This window comes from Pollachius pollachius (assembly GCF_949987615.1).
Source record: "Pollachius pollachius genome assembly, chromosome: 16".
Classification (NCBI taxonomy): Eukaryota; Metazoa; Chordata; class Actinopteri; order Gadiformes; family Gadidae; genus Pollachius; species Pollachius pollachius.
The window spans coordinates 4,747,884-4,767,069 of NC_136949.1; the positions used below are offsets into that span (position 1 = coordinate 4,747,884).

At 47.4% G+C, this 19,186-nt stretch overlaps 2 protein-coding genes across 5 annotated transcripts; both read right to left on the reverse strand.

The window, feature by feature from the left end:
* Positions 1-20: 20 nt before the first annotated feature.
* On the reverse strand, positions 21-1,629 carry LOC307087759 (adenosine 5'-monophosphoramidase HINT3-like). Its single transcript, XM_079753403.1, has 5 exons — positions 1,375-1,629; positions 830-947; positions 659-728; positions 254-380; positions 21-128 (listed from the first exon to the last, which is right to left on the reverse strand). Exons 1-5 carry the CDS (start codon positions 1,534-1,536, stop codon positions 66-68), a joined length of 540 nt encoding a protein of 179 aa, XP_079609529.1. The 5' UTR covers positions 1,537-1,629; the 3' UTR covers positions 21-65.
* A 334-nt stretch (positions 1,630-1,963) lies between these two features.
* ncoa7b (nuclear receptor coactivator 7b) lies at positions 1,964-17,542 on the reverse strand. 4 transcript variants are annotated; one of them, XM_079753269.1, is made up of 18 exons: positions 17,193-17,542; positions 16,504-16,676; positions 14,419-14,612; positions 12,504-12,574; positions 12,270-12,377; positions 12,115-12,180; positions 11,744-11,869; positions 10,271-10,455; positions 8,551-8,705; positions 7,491-8,078; positions 7,177-7,348; positions 6,537-6,678; positions 5,858-5,983; positions 5,037-5,189; positions 4,574-4,669; positions 4,383-4,456; positions 3,593-3,710; positions 1,964-2,660 (listed from the first exon to the last, which is right to left on the reverse strand). In XM_079753269.1, the coding sequence occupies exons 2-18, from the start codon at positions 16,539-16,541 to the stop codon at positions 2,652-2,654; spliced, it is 2,421 nt and encodes an 806-aa protein (XP_079609395.1). In that variant the 5' UTR covers positions 16,542-16,676; positions 17,193-17,542; the 3' UTR covers positions 1,964-2,651. The 4 variants fall into 4 exon arrangements, with proteins under 4 accessions (XP_079609395.1, XP_079609394.1, XP_079609396.1 ...); XM_079753268.1 differs by having other exon boundaries at positions 1,964-3,710; positions 12,504-12,571; XM_079753270.1 differs by having other exon boundaries at positions 1,964-3,710; positions 8,551-8,672.
* Between the last annotated feature and the right edge of the window lie 1,644 nt (positions 17,543-19,186).

The following is a 19,186-nucleotide window of genomic DNA, read 5'->3' on the forward strand; positions in this document are numbered from 1 at the left end:
CACGTACCAAAACAATGTAGCTGGGATGAAATGAAAAAACAGTAGGCCGGTCCAAAGTACAACATCTATTTATTTGATTTTCCTTGTGTTGAAGTTCCCGAATTTAATACCATCAGTAGATTTTCTTCCTGCAGAGGGAACAAAGACGGTTTCATTCGGCCTTAAACGTAATTCTAAAGTAAACAGCAGACACTTAAAACTTAACAAGAATTTTTTTTTTATCCCTTTGTATGGCAGCCAGAACAACACTTACACTAATGAATCTGTTGGTTCGACGGATGAATTTATAAAGCATGTTGGTATTGATCCTGCTGGCAGGGGCAAGAACGTGGAGGTGGAGGTGATCGACTGAGATGTAAGGAGGTTGGTGGAACCCAAGCCTGAAGATCAAGCCATAGGAATATGAATCAATCGATGACTCAACCAAGTCAAACAAGAAAGTAGACAAAAAAGAAAGTTGTATTTTAACATCGAAAACATTCATATCTCGCCAAGTGAGGCACAATATACCACATGATTAACTTGCAGGGTTACCCGCCTGTCGATAGTGGGTCATGATCCCAATGAAAACAAGAAAAACAACTACAATTTACAATCATAGGTTCAGCAAAGATTTGTGCATGCACAGGTCTTCGCATGCATTTGCAAGCACCCTCACCTTATGTCCTGCATATCAGTAATGCCTTGATCTTGTAGTGCAGCTCTGCCCATATCCGCCATTTGTTGAACTGTCCCATAAATATCGGGTTAATTGATCCAGTTAATTGGATAATAAAAAAACAACCATGGTTCAATTAACTCGACAGAGGCAGGGCACGCGACAACTCACCCAGAAGAGCGTGTTTCTTGGTGAGTGATGAGCAGCTCTTGATGTGCTGTCTTGGGATGACCAGAAAGTGGTGAGGGGCGGCAGGGTATATATCCCTGAAGCAGACCATGTCATCATTCTGTTTAAAGAGTATATAGCCTTCATGAATATATAACCTCTAACGCAATACCAGTACATAGGTCAACAGTTGTCATCTCAACTAATTGAAGCATGCTACAAGTCTTCTTGATAGTAAAATAATAATGAACAATTATTCGCCGAAGGCGAAGTGAATAGCTATTGCCCACTATTCACGGAGCCTGAGGTAAATACTACACGTGAACACTCCAAAAATAAACAAGATCTAACTTTTTGCCGGGATTTATTTGTTTTCATTAGCTTGACGAGACGACCGGCACGCAATATCCCAGGATTGAGATCTCAATCATGGGATATATATCCCGTGATCGCGAACCAATCAAATTGCGCCATTTTGGGAGGTTCGTGTGCATTAAAAAAGGATAGCCGATATAACAGTCTATATTCATAATTTATCTTAACAATACCTCTCGAATCAGTTCCGTAAATTCGTCTTCGCCATTACTTATCAAACAAAAAATACAATCGGCCATACTATTACTACTACTACTACTACTACTTCTACTTCTACTAGACTGCTCCTCTTCTGTTGTTCCACAGCATCGGCTAAAAGGCATTATTTGTTCCATCACAACGAGAAGTCTGAATAAACCCTGAACTAGGTCGAGTTAAGACCACAAACCCCAAAGCTACACCGTGGCGCGGTCAACCGAACCTCAAAACTTCCATCGACGTCACAATTCAATTCCTCCTTTACACGGAACGATCAGACCGGATATAGAAGGTGAGTCCTCCCAGACCTCAACATACAAGTATACCTTCTCTGTTGCGCACGGGTTCCACATTTGTGTTAATGTTTAACTATTAACTATATAACTATATTAATAGTGACTAGCCTGTCTTTGAATATATAGGATTTTAGTTACTTGAAGTATAAGTAAGGCAGTAGGCCTAATAAAACAATCCAACAGAAATATATTACACACACACACACACACACACACACACACACTTCACCACAGTAGTCATTTTAAGGTTGAATACATTAAACATTTATTTAAGTGTGAGTTTTGGTAGCAATAAATGACACAATAAATAGATAGATCCTCAATGTTATTATAGAATAGGGCAGTTTTGAATTCACAGGAATTAATACTTATGGCATATTCACAGTTACAAACACCGCAATAGATTAACAGACCAGCGCTTGATATTCACACAAAGCCAGTGCCCATGTGAGTAGTATGGCGCGTACAACAGGAACAGTGGCCCACAATTCAACGTTTGCATACACACTACAAAACCCATGTTACGGTCAGGGTGGAAATCACAGGCTACAACCATACGTTAATCTTGTGTTAATATCGGGGTCTTGGTTAGTCAAATTGAATCTAAGTGCACAGAAAACCGTCAAGATAGATCTAGCTTCTCGGACAAACTGCTTCCCTTATCTAAAGCGAAGACAAAACAAAAGGAATTGTTGGAATTAGTTGAAGTATCACTTACGGAACAAACTCAATGTTTAGGATGGGGGGTACTGGTCGTACAGCAACAGAATAGGAGGGTTTGTCGGGCGGCGTTCTGTAGTGCAAAGTGGCATCCTGTAAATGAATACTGGTCACAGGCCCTCCAGCGATGATGTCCACATGTTATAAATACTGACCCCAGTTACTTTAGCCTCTGGATAGTGCTTGCAGAAAGCCTTGTACTGGTAAAACCAACGAAACCGATAGGCAGCGTAAAATCACTTTCCCTGTGTATAAAATAAAAGAATAAAACCAATTAAAAACATTAAACGTTCTTTGTAAAAGTAAATTTAAAATAAAATGTAAAAAAATGTGTATAAAAAAGGACAAACGCGCAAAAAACTGAAAAAGGAATAGTGATAAAACTAAATATATACATCATTGGTCGTAGCAAAAAACTTTCTTTCCAAAGGCCACCCTTCTGGCTAGCCAGTCGTTTGGGGTTGTGGAATGCAAACTATATACAGTAATGGTGGAGATGTACTGGCATTCTAATTTGAGTCAACCACGTACGAGAAATATACGAGAACCTTCTCATTGTTCTCATTGTAAACAACCACTCGGTTTCCTGCCTTTTTCTTTTCAAGGGAGAGTGTCTTGTTTGGTTTGCCTTTGGGACGAGCAGAATATACCTCACCAAACATTCCCTTTGTTATTAGCACATAACTGTATAACATGGATAGGTTTTTTGCACCATTGCTGTTTTCACTCTTCGTTAAATACAGGTGCATTTGCTCTTGCATTATGGCAACTCTGGCCCTGAAAGCCATAAGCTGAAGAGCATCCGTAAGCATTCCCTTTTCTCTCAGGAGCATATGGTGTCAAGGCAGTCTGCATGCTTGGATAACTAGAGGCGTTGTGATTGGTCCGACACAGCCAATGAGATAAGACAACACAAGACCCTACTCGAATGACATCATTCCAGCTCGAATATATATATATTCATCATTAACCAATGAGCAGAGAACCCGCTCAAAGTCTGCCTCATACCCTGCTTGCCCTTGTTCTTGTGTCAAAACAAGTGTAGTGGTAATCTGGGAAGCTGGGTGCTGCCACCTAGTGGTGTAAATAGACTAGGCAAGTGGTAAGATATAGCTGATGGGGTTGCGGTTCTAGGATTTGAAACGCAAACTGGCCGGTGTTACTCGAAGGTCCAGACCTCCACGCTGTGGATGTTGAAATCCCGCTGGGCGGAGAGGGCCTGGTTGTCGAAGGTGGCGCAGCTGCTGGTGGTGCCCCGATACAGTTCGGCATCCAGCCACAGCCCCAGCTGACCGCTGGAGCGGGGGGGGGGGAAAGGGAGACAGATGAAAGGCAATAGATAGCTTGTGGAAGGATAGGCCCACACAGTGTTTCTCAACCCCCAGAGGTCACCGGAGATACGGACGGGGCTCCAGCCAGATTAGGGTTTTACATGCTATGGATATTCAATGCCGTTTGTAGATATGGATGAGCGTGGTGAAACGATGTGTGGGGAATCAGGTGCGAGGGGGGCCTTTAAACATGGGGTCTTTGGCAAAGATAAAAAGGTTGAGAACAGTGTTGAAACCAACATGAAATCGACCAGCCAATAGTGGATGGGGTTCACCATTTCAAAGGTTTCAGGGTTTCAGGGTTTCTTATTAAAAAACAGTTGCTTGGCCGGCATTTTTTTTTATCCACTCAGGCAGGTAAAAAGACAAAATCCTAAGTACAGTTTGGAACATGGTTGAGAACCATTATATTTACATTTAGGGCATTTAGCAGACTCTTTTATCCAAAGCAACTTACAATAAGTACATTTGGCAGAAGAAAACAAAACAATATAAAAACAATTGCCTTGGTAACTCAAGCAACAACAAAACGTGTGAGGGTTGCTTGCAGAGATGGGATTGATACAAAACAGGACAAGGGCTAAATGCACAGAGCTAACCTGGCCCAACAGAACCTGATCCTCTAATCAGACTCACCCGCCACCACCAAACTGCAGAGAGTCAATATTGCCTTTCACAAAGTAAGAGTTCTCCCCCGTCCAGCGATACACCTAAAAAGAGGAATACAAAAACAATAATCTCAACCTTTTTGCAACACAAATTTTCGGATTTAAACATTTAAAACAGATCTTTTGTGTGCCTGGAAACGATGTATGGGGGGGGCCAACCTTGATCTCAGGGCAGAAGCTATAGAGGAACGTCTCTCCAGTGCCGTAGTAGTGTTCGCTCACTCTGAAGGGATCACTGGAGAAGGCCCCAAAGATCTGGTACAGAGAGAACAAGTCATCGGGATGCAGAGTTTGCATGCAGTTTGTATTAGAGAGTATGCCGGCTTTGTTTCCTGAGCTAGTCCCTTCACTGTGTCGCGCGCACGCTCGTGCGTGTAAACGGGATGGAGTTCCAAGATATCAGGTCATATTTCAAACTCCTGATCAGCCAAAGTACGTGCCTTACACAAAGCGCCTTCTCTATCTACGTATTGATGGGGAAGAAGAAGTCAAAGGTTCACCCCATGAAACAAACAATGGTGTAACAGCTCGAAGTAGAGCGATGCTGATCTTACAATAACTCGAACATGTTCCGTTATTCTCCTTGCAAAAAACAGTCGACAGGTATCTCTCTCCCTCTCACCTGGTCGTCCATGTCTTTCAGTACCAGCAGGACCGGGCTGTCCAGCTGCAGCAGGTTTCTGTAGAGCGTCTTGAGGCTGGTGCCGTGGTTCTGGGAGCTGTAGGCCAGCCTCCAGAGGTAACCCTGCAGCCGGGCCGGCAGGCGACATGCCAGCTGAGAAGGCCGAGGGGGGGTACAGGGTCAGGTGACACCCGATGGACGCAGGGAACACAGCCTGCCTTACGATGGGTGTAACCTTACAGGTCTGCGCAACGCGAATGAGCTTGGGGTTGTGTTTTTATGTTTTTATCAATGCAAAAAAGATGGGCTTTGTTAGTACAACGGAAATGAGGTACCAAGTATAATAAAAAGGGAAATTCCTTTAACATTTTACATCATTAAGCAGACACTTTTATCCAAAGTGGCTTACCATAAGTACATTTGTCAGAAGAAAGAGAAATAACAATATATCGCTGTCGGTACAGTTAAGATGTTCATAGAACCAGGTGCCAAGCCCTCACAATTGTTACGTGCACACATTTCCCATATACAACAAAGACGGAAGGATAAGGATAAGACCCTACACAATACTATTTAAATGCTTTTTGAAAACACAAATTATTACGCCCCCAAAATCAAACAAAACAAACGGCCGCCATTAAAAGCTGACGTATCATACCTATATCATGGTGTGAGCGTGGTTAGCCGATACAAGCCTTTTTGCACATCTAGGTGGACACGCCCACCGGATGTCAGAACCGGCTTGTAACGGCTAACGACGCTCACCCCTGGTGGTATGATAGGTCCCCCTTAGGGCCTGGGAGGGGCGGCTGTGGGCTCACCTTCTCCACGTGGGTGTCCTGAAGCAGGGCGCTGCTCTCCCCCAGCACGGGCAGCGCGTCCAGCGACAGGTCCGCCTCGAAGCTGCTGAAGCTCTGCCGGCGCTTGGCCTCGTCGACGGTGATGATCTGGGGAAGAACCAAGCCCTCTCCAAGTTAGATTCACGCAGGACTGAAGGCGCGCTCAACGCACGGGTCACAAGCCGCGCCCCCAACAGTCGACGTTCCCCGACAGATGTTGTGTTTAAGGGGTCGACGCCGACACCGGTATGACGGCGTAAAAAATTCAAAATATAGAGATATCGTCCTGTATTCTATGGTTGTAGGTTTTATAAAGAGGTGATCAAGTTAATAAATCAACACCATTTATAAGTTTCCATATCAGCCAATAAATACGCCGATACCGATGGCCAATGTCGGCCGATAAAAACGACCGAACGATACATCGGTCGAGCTCTGCCTCAAAGGAGAGATATCCTGATATGACGTACACCACAGGACTGGGTTAATGGTTCTAGGTATATATTTATACCTGCAGCCATACCTGGACCTAGAGCCATACATGTACAGGCTCTAGTGCTATATTAAGTTGCCTACATCTACAAGAAGAACGTTTTTGCGTGACAGCTCGACAGTGGATTCAGGAGCGGCCAAAAAAGGGAGTTCACGCTGCGGCGTCTACCTCCCAGCTGCAGGAGGCGGGGTCGCTGAAGAAGTTGTCGACCATGTCCATCTCGTCCACCAGCACGAAGCCCTGCTCCCGGGCCTCCTTCCCGTACACGTCGGGGGACCACTGGACGAAGAAGCCGTACAGGTGATCCACCCTGGGGGCGCCCAGACACAAGGCATCATGGACCGGCCTGAAAAACCTAAACCCGCTTAGACCTGCTGTAGGAGCCCCAATATGAGGATGAGAGGTGGTTTAAATATCATAGTTTATCATTTCTAGTCCTTTATGACATTGGTGCGTGTCTATTGAATGTTTACCAGAATAGGACAATATAGAGGGAAATATTCCCTGGACGGGATGACATGGTGGATGTGTGCGTTTTATTCTTGAGGAACTCTATGTCGGACGTTTTCAAATGGTTTAAATAGCTTCAGTAGAAAAGTGATAAAAAAAAAAGTCACTTGCCACCCATAAAAATGACACTGTCAATATATATGAGCACAATAGACGAACGCTGGCTTGCGCTTGTTTTTGGTGACACATTTTGAGTCATGAATGAAGTCCAGTGAAAAACACACTGAAGGTCATGACTGACGTTCAGTGAAAAACACACTGAAGGTCATGAATGACGTTCAGTGTGTTTTGGGTTCACCTTTCCTGAGGCACAGCAAACCAGTACTCTGGCTGCTTCCCCCGGCCGCCGTACGAGTGGGCGGGGCTAGAGTTCATGGCCACGGCGAACGACTTCCTCATGGGCTTTCCCAACTTGAAGCACAGGAACATGGGCGGCTTCTTGCTCTTCTCCTCCGAGGAGTGGAGCATGTCTGTTGGGAAACGGAGAAGAAGACGCAAAACATGTTTCCGCCTCTGACGCAATCAACAAATCATTGCATCGGTGGGAGGGAGGTTGTGGGTTTTTCCCCCTGAACATTTCACAAGAACCCTGGAAAAAAAACCTCCCCTTACCCTGTATGGGAGCCTGCATCCTCTCCAGCAGCCAGGACTTCATCTCCGCCTTGTAGGTCTTCTTGCGCCTCTCCTCCTCGCTCAGTCCACTGGCCTCTCCTTGGGGTTTCTCCTGGGGGGCCAGACCCTCGCGGCCGCCCTCCCCATCAGCCTCCACACCTGAACCCGAGTTCGACCGACTCAGCATCGGGTCGTGCCGTCCCTTCGTGCCACAGCTCACAAGCGCCTGGCTCCCGGGAGACGTGGCCGCGTTCCCGTCTTTGGCATCGATCGCCCCCCTCCGTTTCTGCGTCTCGGCGGACGACTGCAGGGATTCGCCGTCTTCCAGCGAGCTGTTCGGGGCCACGCCCTCGTCCTCCTCCTCCTCCTCCTCTTCCTCCTCCGCAGTCGGCTTTCCCTCCGTTCGACAAGCGGAGCACTCCGTGGGGTCTTCCTCCGGGTCGAGGGTCAGGGGTCCCGCGGGCGCCTGCTGACCCCCGTTCGGGGGTCCGGGGGGCGTTGGGTCTGGGTCGTCTCCACTCCCGTTCAGGGTGGGCTCCAGCTCTGTGAAGCCCTCGTCCGATGGGGTCTTGTCCACCAGCTCCCTCGCTGTGGTTCGGGACAAATGGAAGGGCACCTTAGTAGTTACACTGGAGCGTGGACACCTTTGGGTCTTGGCACGCAGATTGTGGACCAGGGGGGCAGGATAGTGTAGTGGTCTGGGTGTTGGACTCACTCGCATTCAGAGGGCAGCCTCACATGTTATAGCTAACCTCAATCGGCTCTCCTATGTGGTTCTGTCGCGTGTTCTAATTGTGTTCATTTGTCTGTTCCTGTTGTGTCATTTCCCTTTCAGAGCCCTTTGTATTGCTGTTTCTAGTAAAAAAAAGCGATCGACAAATAAAGTTAGGCTTCCCTTGATTTAATGACACGTACCCTCAAACCTACTGCAATGGTCAACGTGCTGAATTTCTAAATAACACCAGCAAGATCTTTCTTTGAAAGACGCGTTTCCGTCTCCAAATCGAGAAAAGAACTCGTGGACACGGAGACGGATCGGGACTTATGATCAACAGCCTACCAGAGTCTGAGAAGTTGGAGCTGATGTCGTCCAGGAATATGGGCCCCTTGGCTTCCAGCGCCTGGTAGCGGCTGAAGGGGTTGAGGTCCTGCACCGAGGGCAACTGCTCCCACTCGCCGGGCCTGTAGACAGGACACAGATCCTGGGGTAGCTCGCTGCGGGAGGGAGGGGTGGCGGTCGTTCATGTGGCACCACACATACCAGGCGGCAAAAGAAAAGTGAAATGGAGAAGTGGGGCGGGGGGGGGGAAGAAAAATGAGATGGAACTGAAAACAAGGGTTGAACTGAACTAAACAAGGTGAATTTACAAAACCAACTTAAATAATGGTAATAACAGAATAAAAACATATTGACATGGGAAATGGGATACTAAAGGAAAACCAAATGGAAGTCAAACTTAGAAGGAAACAGGGAAAGAGCGTAGGAGGAAACTGATAATATACCGTATTTTCCGCACTATAAGGCGCACTTAAAAGCCGGTAATTTTCTCAAAAAGCGACAGTGCGCCTTATAATCCGGAGCGCCTTATATATGGATCAATTGGTTAATTGGTTGATCCATACTGGTTGTAAACGGCGCTCTGTCAAAATGTTTCAGTATGAAAAACCAATAAAAACAATTTAATAATAATAATAAAATGTTTCACTACGACTACGATAAAGCCAAACCGCTTGCAGCATTACGGCTATCGTAGTCAGTGCACACAGCATTTTACTGCGCTTACTCACGGAAGGTCACACTATACGATCACAGAGCCAGGAAATCGGGCGGAAGACTGGCCACACTACAAGATTCGAGGGTGCGATGCTCTACTTTGTATCATTCACGTTTGCAAGATATTTAAAAAATCTAAGGTTTGGAACTGCGTAATTGTGTTTTACTTTTTGTCATAAAGGTTCCAGTTTTATATCTGCTAAATGCAGCAACTCGTCCTCACAGTTGCGTTGCGCGTGACGAGCTATACAATTAGCACAGCTCCATCTAGTGGATGCATAACGCATCCCCAGTCAAACGTTTGACTGCAGTATCTTCTATGCTATGCGCCTTATAATCCGGTGCGCCCTATTTATGAAAAAAGTTCTAAAATAGGTCATTCATTGAAGGTGCGCCTTATAATCCGGTGCGCGTTATAGTGCGGGAAATACGGTATTGATTTCGCTTCAAAATAGAGAAATAGAGTGGGATGGTAGTTTAAACAAAAGTACCAATTGAATTGGAGCAGACTAGATAGTGAATACTAACTAGCTAGAGAGGGGCCAGAGTGGGGCCAGAGAGGGGCCAGAGAGGGGCCAGAGTGGGGCCAGAGAGGGGCCAGAGAGGGGCCAGACAGGGGCCAGAGAGGGGCCAGAGAGGGGCCAGAGAGGGGCCAGAGAGGGGCCAGACAGGGGCCAGAGTGGGGCCAGAGAGGGGCCAGAGAGGGGCCAGAGTGGGGCCAGAGTGGGGCCAGAGTGGGGCCAGAGAGGGGCCAGAGTGGGGCCAGAGTGGGGCCAGAGAGGGGCCAGAGAGGGGCCAGAGTGGGGCCAGAGAGGGGCCAGAGAGGGGCCAGAGTGGGGCGAGAGTGGGGCCAGAGAGGGGCCAGAGAGGGGCCAGAGTGGGGCCCAGAGAGGACCCAGAGTGGGGCCCGAAGCAGGGGACCAGAGCAAGGCCAGAGAGGGGCCCGAAGCAGGGGACCAGAGCAAGGCCAGAGAGGGGCCCGAGCAAGGCCAGAGCGATGGCTTACGAGGGTGGCGCGTCCTTGAGCTTCATGCGCGACACGTCGTCGTACAGCGCTACCGACACCACCTCCTCCATGGGGCAGATGAGGCCGTACTCCTCGCAGCCGTGCTCGATCACCAGCGGGTCCGACTTGTGGGGGTCGAACATGATGTTGTTGGGGGTCACGATCAGCACCCCGCCCACCACGCCCTGGGGGACACGAGGAGAGCGGTGACACGGTTAGCCCATGACAGGAGTCACGCCACATTCACACTGCACACGTCCGTTGGCGGATCTCATTGACTTTGCATGGAGCGCTCTCGAAATGCATTGTGGGTCCGTCCATTCTGTCGGCTCCGTTGCTTGCCTCAAAAAGTTGAGAAATGTTAAAACTCATAACACGATCAGATCGCGTTATGTAAATATACGCAAATACACTACTGTGACGCTACTTGGGGGATTTCGGGGATTTCAAAATGGAGCAGAAACTATTGCTACGCGAAGGAACACACTCCCTGCGACCACGGGATCCATTTTGCAATAACAAGGAGGAAGAAGCGGGAAAAAGCCGGCTTTGTTAGCGGGAAGCAATTTGATTGGCTGCTGGCTGGGTTTACAAAGACTACTCCTCTATACGTCAGACACGCCCTCCTTCATCCGTCAACGGGCGTGTGCAGTGTAAACACGGCCTCAGGGTTAGCGACAGGTGCAGGAAGAGCGCACGTGCATGAGCACTACTGATCGGACTCATTTGGATTAATCCAGTAGAGGGCAGTGAAGGAGTTGCCGGGGGTGTTCACTCCCCTCGTATGCAAATGTATGTAAAAAAAAGATACAAGGAAACGGGATAGCTGTGCCTTTTCTGGATAAAAGCACTAAAAAGTTTACAATTGTCTATACCGATTTTGATCATTTTTTAAATAAATAAATAAAATAAATAATAAATACTTAATCATATTATGCACATTGCATAATAAAAAATACATACATGCTCTTTTATTTTACATAAACCCCTGAATAAATACTATGAACAGAAATCTGTTGAGAAATGTACACGCTATATATTACTTTTCACACAGAAAGTAAAATGCAGCTCCAAATCTACTTGTATTTCTTTACCGGCCTGTCTTTGCCTCTCCAATACGCCACCGTATACATGTCTATGTTTTCAGTGAACTCCACACTCTCTGATGAATGCTAAATGAGTCAACACGGAATACGACAAAGCACAACAATAGAGTACCCTATGGATACCGCTAGAATAGAGAAGACCCTTTTAACAATTTTGTAAAGAGATGTTCATCTGCAGTCAAATCTGTGGTGCAACAAACATTCAACAACCCCTCTACCTTTCATCTTTAAAATGGAGGCGGAGGGCGTTTGGAAAAGCCATGACCATAATCTAGTTATGGTCATGGCTTCAACCGGGATGGATATAGGATCCACTGGACAGTGAATGCCAGCTGGTATCAGGGGCAGCGGTGCGGCCATGCTTTACCATTCCGTCGGTGAAGTATTTGCAGCTCATCTTGATAAACTTGACCGTGGTGGGGCTCTCGTCCTCCGAGGGGGGAGACGCGTGGCGCTGGATTGGCTTCGCTGGCCTGCTGTCGGAGACGCCCTCCTGTGGAGAATAATAATAACGCTGATATTGCGTCCAACGTGAACCTGATCCTGACCACCTTACTGTTAAGGTGGATAGATAAGTATACCAGTTGGTCTAGTCCACTGGGCATGATGGTAGGTTGATCCCTTAAATGGGGCCCTTTCAAGGGTACTCTAAACGACAACTTGGTTTCTTATCGCTTACAGCGGTTTCCTCCGTGTTCCCTTGTGGTCAAACACGATTGAACATCGTTGAACACTTACTTGCGTTCCATTCTCAGCGGGCTGGGGCGCCGTCTCTGATTGGCTCAAATCCGGGACGAATAGCTTCTGCAAATCACGACGGACACACTCGTCAGCCATCAAAGACGACACACAAGAAGGAAGCAAGGTGTGGCACGGCACGGGCGACCTCTCACCTGGCCGGTGTAGACGCTGCGGGCGAACAGCTTGTTGAGCTGCACCAGCTTGTTGGGGGTGATGTTGAACCGCAGGGCGATGCTGTTGAGCGTGTCATCAAGCCCTACCTGTAAAGGTAGTAAGGAGGACAGGCGCTGAGGTGATAATGGGGCCCAGCGGGTGGGGCCGGAGTTTTAAAGAGGTGGGTGTCAGACTGGAATGTTGTTTTGGAAGATGCATCGCGGCACACTCACGGTAAACTCCACAGTCCCAGGGGGTCGTCTCTTCTCCCTCTTTGTCTGGGGGACGGCATTCAAACTGTCTGCTGGTACACGGGAAAGAGACAGAGAGACAGATTGAGAGGCAAAGAGAGAGGGAGTGAGAGGCAAAGAGAGAGAGAGGCAAAGAGAGTGAGAGAGAGAGAGAGGCAAAGAGAGAGAGAGAGGCAAAGAGAGAGAGAGGCAAAGAGAGTGAGAGGCAAAGAGAGAGAGAGAGAGAGAGAGAGAGAGAGGCAAAGAGAGAGAGAGGCAAAGAGAGAGAGAGAGGCAAAGAGAGAGAGGCAGAGAGAGAGAGTGAGAGGCAAAGAGAGAGAGAGAGAGAGAGAGAGAGAGAGAGAGAGAGAGAGAGAGAGAGAGAGAGAGAGAGAGAGAGAGAGAGAGAGAGAGAGAGAGAGAGAGAGAGAGAGGCAAAGAGAGAGAGAGAGAGAGAGGGGCAAAGAGAGAGAGAGAGAGAGAGACACAGACAGACAGACAGACAGACAGACAGACAGGCAAAGAGAGAGAGGCAGCGAAAGAGTAGGATGGAGATTAATTGAGTGTCCGATGAGTGCACCACTGAAAAAGATAATCTTGTGATCACCTTAAACATCAACAATCATTATCCAATAAAAAGATAAACAAGTGTCTCGACTTTCCCTCGCCTGCCGACTTCAAAATGGATAAGTAAACATTGCGAAAGCGGCCACTTTTCCAACCCACATAAATCCACGATGACCTTACATCGTGGATTTGCATCTTGATACAACAAAATCGTGGATTTGCATCTTGATACAACAAAAATATAACCAAATGCTCTAGAGCATTTGGTTATATTAAGGGTCCGAGCATCTGTGTGTGTGGCAGACGTGCTGCAGCAAACCATCAAAGCATGAACAGAAGGGGGGAGAAAAAAAAGACATCACATATGGCAGTGATTTCCTTGTTGTTGGCCTTGTTGTTGCCAACAACACACGTTCTCAGTGCAACCCCAACTGCACTCTTACACCACTAATCATGACTGCCTCTCCTGTGGACAGCGGGCACAACGAACAGCCTCCCCAGGGAGTTTGCTCTACAGGGAAGTCTTTGTGTTGTTTAACATGCACATGGAGAATCATTGACTGAGTGGACGTGGACTCTGCCGCTTATAAAGCACCACCGTTCAAAAAGGCACCCGTCAGGGAGGCATTGTGTACACAGGGTAGAGGAAAATTTAACCAGGTGTTGGTTATATTGCCCTGATCCCTGGCCAGGCTAGGCTTTGTGTTTGATTTGATTTCGGATTTCATGCACCCGCAGATGGTCCCGAGGTGTCCTCTTACTGAGCGACAAAAAAGAAAAAACGGTAGACAGACGGCTCGCCCAATCTCCGGCCGGTGATGGCAATCAATCAACACCGTCAATATGGGCCGAGCTCAGCGTACGACTCCCCACCTGGCTGTTGACCTAATGCAACCGCTCAGTTAAAAAACAAATAAAACCTCTTTGTTCAGGATTCTTTACAGAACATATCGACCGGTGTGCTACTCAAATGTCGCGTGCTGTGATTATTAGTGGCGTGAGAGTTCAGTGATTGGGTTTGTTTAGAGTCCCAGCCTGAAAGGTTCTGGGTTTGATCCACAATCAGTCCCTTTCCCACCAAATTAGCTTGGGTTCTTGAACCGGTTCCCTTCAGGATTCTTGTAATCTTGGTGGCGAACCGACCCGCGTTCCCACCAGTTTGGAGCGGAACCGTTGTAAGTCAAGGACGCGTCCTCGTTGAGGGCGTCGCACAAGTCATACTGGAAGTAAACAGTAGCAGCTCGCTCTTTTTTTTACGTTTAAGTCTGCATGTCTGACCCTGTGTGAGAAAGACTTACATGAATGTAGGGAAAAGCAACGGAATGGCTCACAGAGTCACAGGGGCCCTCACCTGAGTCCGAGGGAGGCTTCGCCGCCTTCCTCGACTGCGGTTCGCCGGCCTTCTCGGCCCTGTCCGTCGGCTCGGCGCCGTTGTGTGCATCTGGACAGGAAATCAACGGCGACTTGGGCAGCGGGTGCGCAGGGTTCTGCTCGTGGGCATTCTTCTCTGATATGCTCTGCTTGAGCTGTCTCCGCTTCTTCAGCCTGGAGAAGGAGACCTTTTTGTTGATTAGGTTCCCTCAGTAAGAGGAGAAGGGAAGGGAAGTAGACCCTGGCCTTCCTGATTAGCATGGTTAGTTAATTTCCAAATAAGCACTGAGAAAACAATGATCTATTTGAAAACAAATCACCTAGACTCTGCAATAGCCTCCCATTACCCCCCCCCAAACATCCCGCTTAAGCACTTATTGTATGCTGTACGCCGTGGCACTTAATGTAAGCACTTATTGTATGTTTTGACTCTTAGAAATAGTACTTAGCATTGTGGAGCATCTTATCCTAGCTAGCTTTGTTGTGTACGGGAATGGTTGACCTAGCAATTGTCAGTGCTTGGCACTTGGTTCTATGAAAATCCTTACTGTACTTACAGCGATATATTGGTTTTTTCTTCTGACAAATGTACTTATGGTAAGTCACTTTGGGTAAAGCGTCTGCTAAATGCCCTAAATGTAAATGTAAATCGACGGCTCGAATCTCAAATTCACTCACCAGGATTGTTCTTGATTACTCATAATCTCACCCGCCATAACAATCCTGCAGTTTGCCTCTCAAATAGAGATAGCATCAGCAGGAAAACTTTCTCCCAGACGTTTCCTTGTCATCCCCTCTCTCCCTCTCGCTCCTCCTTCTCCGAATGATTAAACATTGATGAGAGCAGGAGTGATGACACAGCGTTTCAAGACGTCTCTGCTAAGGCTCCATTACCACGGGAGAACGCCAGGAAACACTGGGTAAATCTTGCAAAGTGCATCGATGAGCCTAAAAGGAAGCCCCTAGCCATCATAATAATAACTACAACGAGAGTCTAAGGGAGGAACTGAAACCCGGGCCATGAGTGAGCAGTGCCATGAAACGGACACTGATACGGCAAAGAGATCTGGACGCATTACATCATCTCGTATGCATTGCGTGTGACTGACCAGTAAGTGGTGTTGCCCGGGGGCCGAAAGAGGAGTGTGTTTTTTGTTATCGCGTTAGGGCTGGCGTAGTGGAATGGCCAACGGAAAGTGTGTGTGTGTGTGTGTGTGTGTGTGTGTGTGTGTGTGTGTGTGTGTGTGTGTGGGGGGCAGGGAATACATTCTGACACTGAGCACTAGCAGTTGCGTATGTCTACTCTTGTAATGCCATGTCGACCTTTGCTCCGTGCTGCACTGTACTATAGGAAGTGCGCGGCCATGTGGTTCGGGTTGGGGGGTAGGCGTGCGTTATATTAGAGATAAGGGCATTTCCCCCTCCACCACCACCGCTTCAACATGCAGGTACTCTCAAGTCCATACAGGCGTGGACAGCTTTGCTACGGTAGACACCTTAGACAATCTGTACCGCATGCACACCCCCACTTGTTACAGCTAGACTTCCTCCAGTGCTAAACAGGTAGCTCACATTTATCCGAAACCCCATAGACACACCCAAACCATCTGGCTGTCTGTCACTCTGCAGCAGGTCCAATGCTCTTCGGAGTGTTGTTGGTATACAATGTGTAGACGTAGTAAGCATCTTTTGAGAACCCTCCCTCCCACACAGTATCGTCTGGCACTTTTGATCGAATTTGTAATTGTACACCGCAGCCGTGCATGCAAGAGCAGTGATGCATGCCACCTTTCCACCAGCATCTCTGCACTCAGACACTTTTCATAGCACAGAATGAAGAGTAATGATAAATAGGTTAGCTAATGAAATAACAGCACTTCTAAAAGACTACAATAACAAATCTGTCACACCGGTTACATTACATAATTTTGTATTCAATATTTGCTCTTCTGCAAACAGTAACTGAAATCAAAAGCAAATGAATGGCACCCGTACAGAAATACACCAAACATAAACGACATGCAGTGCAGAAACCCCACAATCATGCACACACGTTAACCCTTACCTTGCAAAGTACCCCGGCTTCCGTTCTCGCTTCTCCATCAGGCGAGGCTTCAGCGAAGCATGCAAACGAACAAGCTACAGAAACACGCACACGCTGTGTGTCCAAACCAGCAGACACCTTTCTTTAGGAACAGATCTGTTCAATCTGCGCTAGCGTCAACCTCTCCGCTTTTCCTGTTGGGGGAGCAGAGAACGGTGGGATTAGCGGAATAACTGGGTGCGTCACAAGAATGGGAGTCCATACATATCGATGGAAATTGTTTTAGGGCGATGGAGGCTCCGTAACCGCCCGCTGAGATCACTGCACACCCACAGGGAAAAGCCCCAGTGTCAGATGCAAACAGAAGCGAGACTCCGCCTTGCTAAAGCCCCTTATGCACAACTCACCTACAGTGTGAGGTGGGCATCATATGTGTGACGTTAAGCGCATTGGCAAACCCACACTGGTTGTAAACCCAGAACCCGAGAGAAACACGTGAACAGTGGTGCAAACGACCCGCTGTACGGGATCCAAGAGTCTTGTCCAGCCAAGAAATCAAAACACAGAGCATTGGACCATTCGTGTTATTAAAGTGTCCAGAAAAAAACGGCATGTTATCGGCGTGTCAGTGTCATGATCACGGATAACTAACCTGCATGCAGACGGCCAGATAAGAGGCCAATAAAAACAGCAACATGACCAACACATACCCGTTAGTCAGTCAGGAGAACGTCGACGCTTTCAAGCGCCTTGAACGCTACGTCCGCAGCACACATCCACGGCGACGCTTCTAACAGGCCGAACTCACGCGCAGCGGCGGCAGCGAGGTTCAGTCAAACGACCCGCAGCTGATGCTAACGGGAGCTAGCCACATCGGCTAGCAGTAAGGAGGCGTTGTTTACTAGACAATGGGAACCTGCTAACGAGCTGACATCAAGGCAGTTAGCACTGGTCGATGCGTAGTTTTACAGGGTGACTCTCTGTTTTAACCGGTGTGTCGGTGTTGTGTGACTCTCGGGCTGATGCCTGGGTGGAGTGAACGTAAAAGCTCCGACGCTGCGTGATAACGTAGAGGATATCGGCGACATACCTTGTTTTCATCATTCCAACGTAAATAGACACGACTGCGCCCCCTCGCGTAACGTCCTGCACAGTACGCGCATCGCTGTTTAACTGGTTATAGTAAGATTTATTTTATTTTATAATTGGATTTTTCCTGCGTGCTTTTGTGAGTTCGTGATATACTTTTTAATAAAATAACTCAATTTACAGCGATGTGCTGGTGGGACTGAGTTTTCAAATATTTCTATCTATCTTTGAGCATACAGTTTCCCTGGTGGTCTAGTGGTTAGGATTCGGCGCTCTCACCGCCGCGGCCCGGGTTCGATTCCCGGTCAGGGAACACACCTTTTCTTCAAGTCCTATCCGTTTGAGGTGATTAATGAACTGTGTCGCATGTAGCTGTTATTATGTACAGAATCAAAGCGTTTGATGGACGAATCGAATTAAAAAAAGATCTGTGTGAAAACGATGCCGAACACGACGTCACTCAAAAGCTAGGCAAACATTTTGAGCAACAGTTGAGCGAAACAACCGGAAGAAGCAAAATAATAATAATAATAAGGAAATAATTATATTATTTTTCAGAAAAAAAACATTGCCCAATGCCGGTGATTAAATTTCTAATTTGTGTCTTTCAACTAGACTTGGTATTTATTTGTGCGATGGCACATGGCGGTATAATGTCCTCCATGCAGAAGGAATATCATGTGCCATCGCAAAAATAAAAATATCATGTCTAGCGCCAGATAGCGCTGTTTCTCAACTAATTACCGGCCATTGAAGGCGCCTCCTCGGCATCTTGATGCTGACATGTCACAGCCATGTGTGCGTGTATGTGTGCGCGCGTATGTGTCTGTTTGTGTGTGAGCGTGTGCGCGCGCGTGTGTATGTACAACTTGGCAACAATTGATTTGATTATATAACAATGGTCTAACGGTATTTTTGCCTGTGTGATTACATACGAAGTTATACCCAAGATAAAGGGTGAGTAATAAAGAGAGAACTAGCTTATAAAAGATTCAAAAAATACATTAAAGCCTACAAATTATTACTTTGGATCAATGATAACTCAAGACCTTCAATAACTCAATACACTCAGCAAATGTGTGTTTAGAATACAGCTTTCTGGCAGATTCGATAACTTGGAGGGATAGTGTGTATTTGTGTACCCTGGTTCCCTGGAAGGTGGGAAGGAGACAGAGACCAAAACAGCCGCGGCTCCTGATTGGTCAGCGATGGCTTTAACCGGTTCCTGACTGGCTGTGTGTCTTGGCAGTTATTTTGACAGTATTATCACGAAAAAAGGAGATAAGCGGTCTTAGGAATCGCCATGGCGCCGGCCTGTCCCTCCTTCGAGCTGCTCAGACTTTCAACCCGCCGAAGGCAACAGATTGGTCTGTGGACAACAGTCGGCCCCAGAGCCGGGTTTAGTTTGGCCGGGAGCCGGCCGGTTCTGGGTAGCATCTTTGCCCTTCAAGAGTTAACCTCACTGGGAACCTTAACCGCCCTTTAATGCATTGCCAGGACATCCCAACTGTCCACCCCACCCAACAGCCATGACCACCCCTACAGTCCACAGTTCGGCTCAGAAACGTGTTTAAACACGTCAGGATTATCAGCGTTGGGAAAACAATGGGATTAA

Coding starts and splice junctions, on each gene's coding strand:
- LOC307087759 (XM_079753403.1), bottom strand. CDS start 1,536: ATGGAACAAATAATGCCTTTTAGCCGATGCTGTGGAACAACAGAAGAG. Junction 948..1,374: donor TTACGGAACTGATTCGAGAG/GTATTGTTAAGA, acceptor CTCTTTAAACAG/AATGATGACATGGTCTGCTT. Junction 381..658: donor ACTGATATGCAGGACATAAG/GTGAGGGTGCTT, acceptor CTTGATCTTCAG/GCTTGGGTTCCACCAACCTC.
- ncoa7b (XM_079753267.1), bottom strand. CDS start 16,541: ATGGAGAAGCGAGAACGGAAGCCGGGGTACTTTGCAAG. Junction 12,181..12,269: donor GCAGCGTCTACACCGGCCAG/GTGAGAGGTCGC, acceptor CGTGATTTGCAG/AAGCTATTCGTCCCGGATTT. Junction 4,457..4,573: donor GCTTCTGCCCTGAGATCAAG/GTTGGCCCCCCC, acceptor TCCTCTTTTTAG/GTGTATCGCTGGACGGGGGA.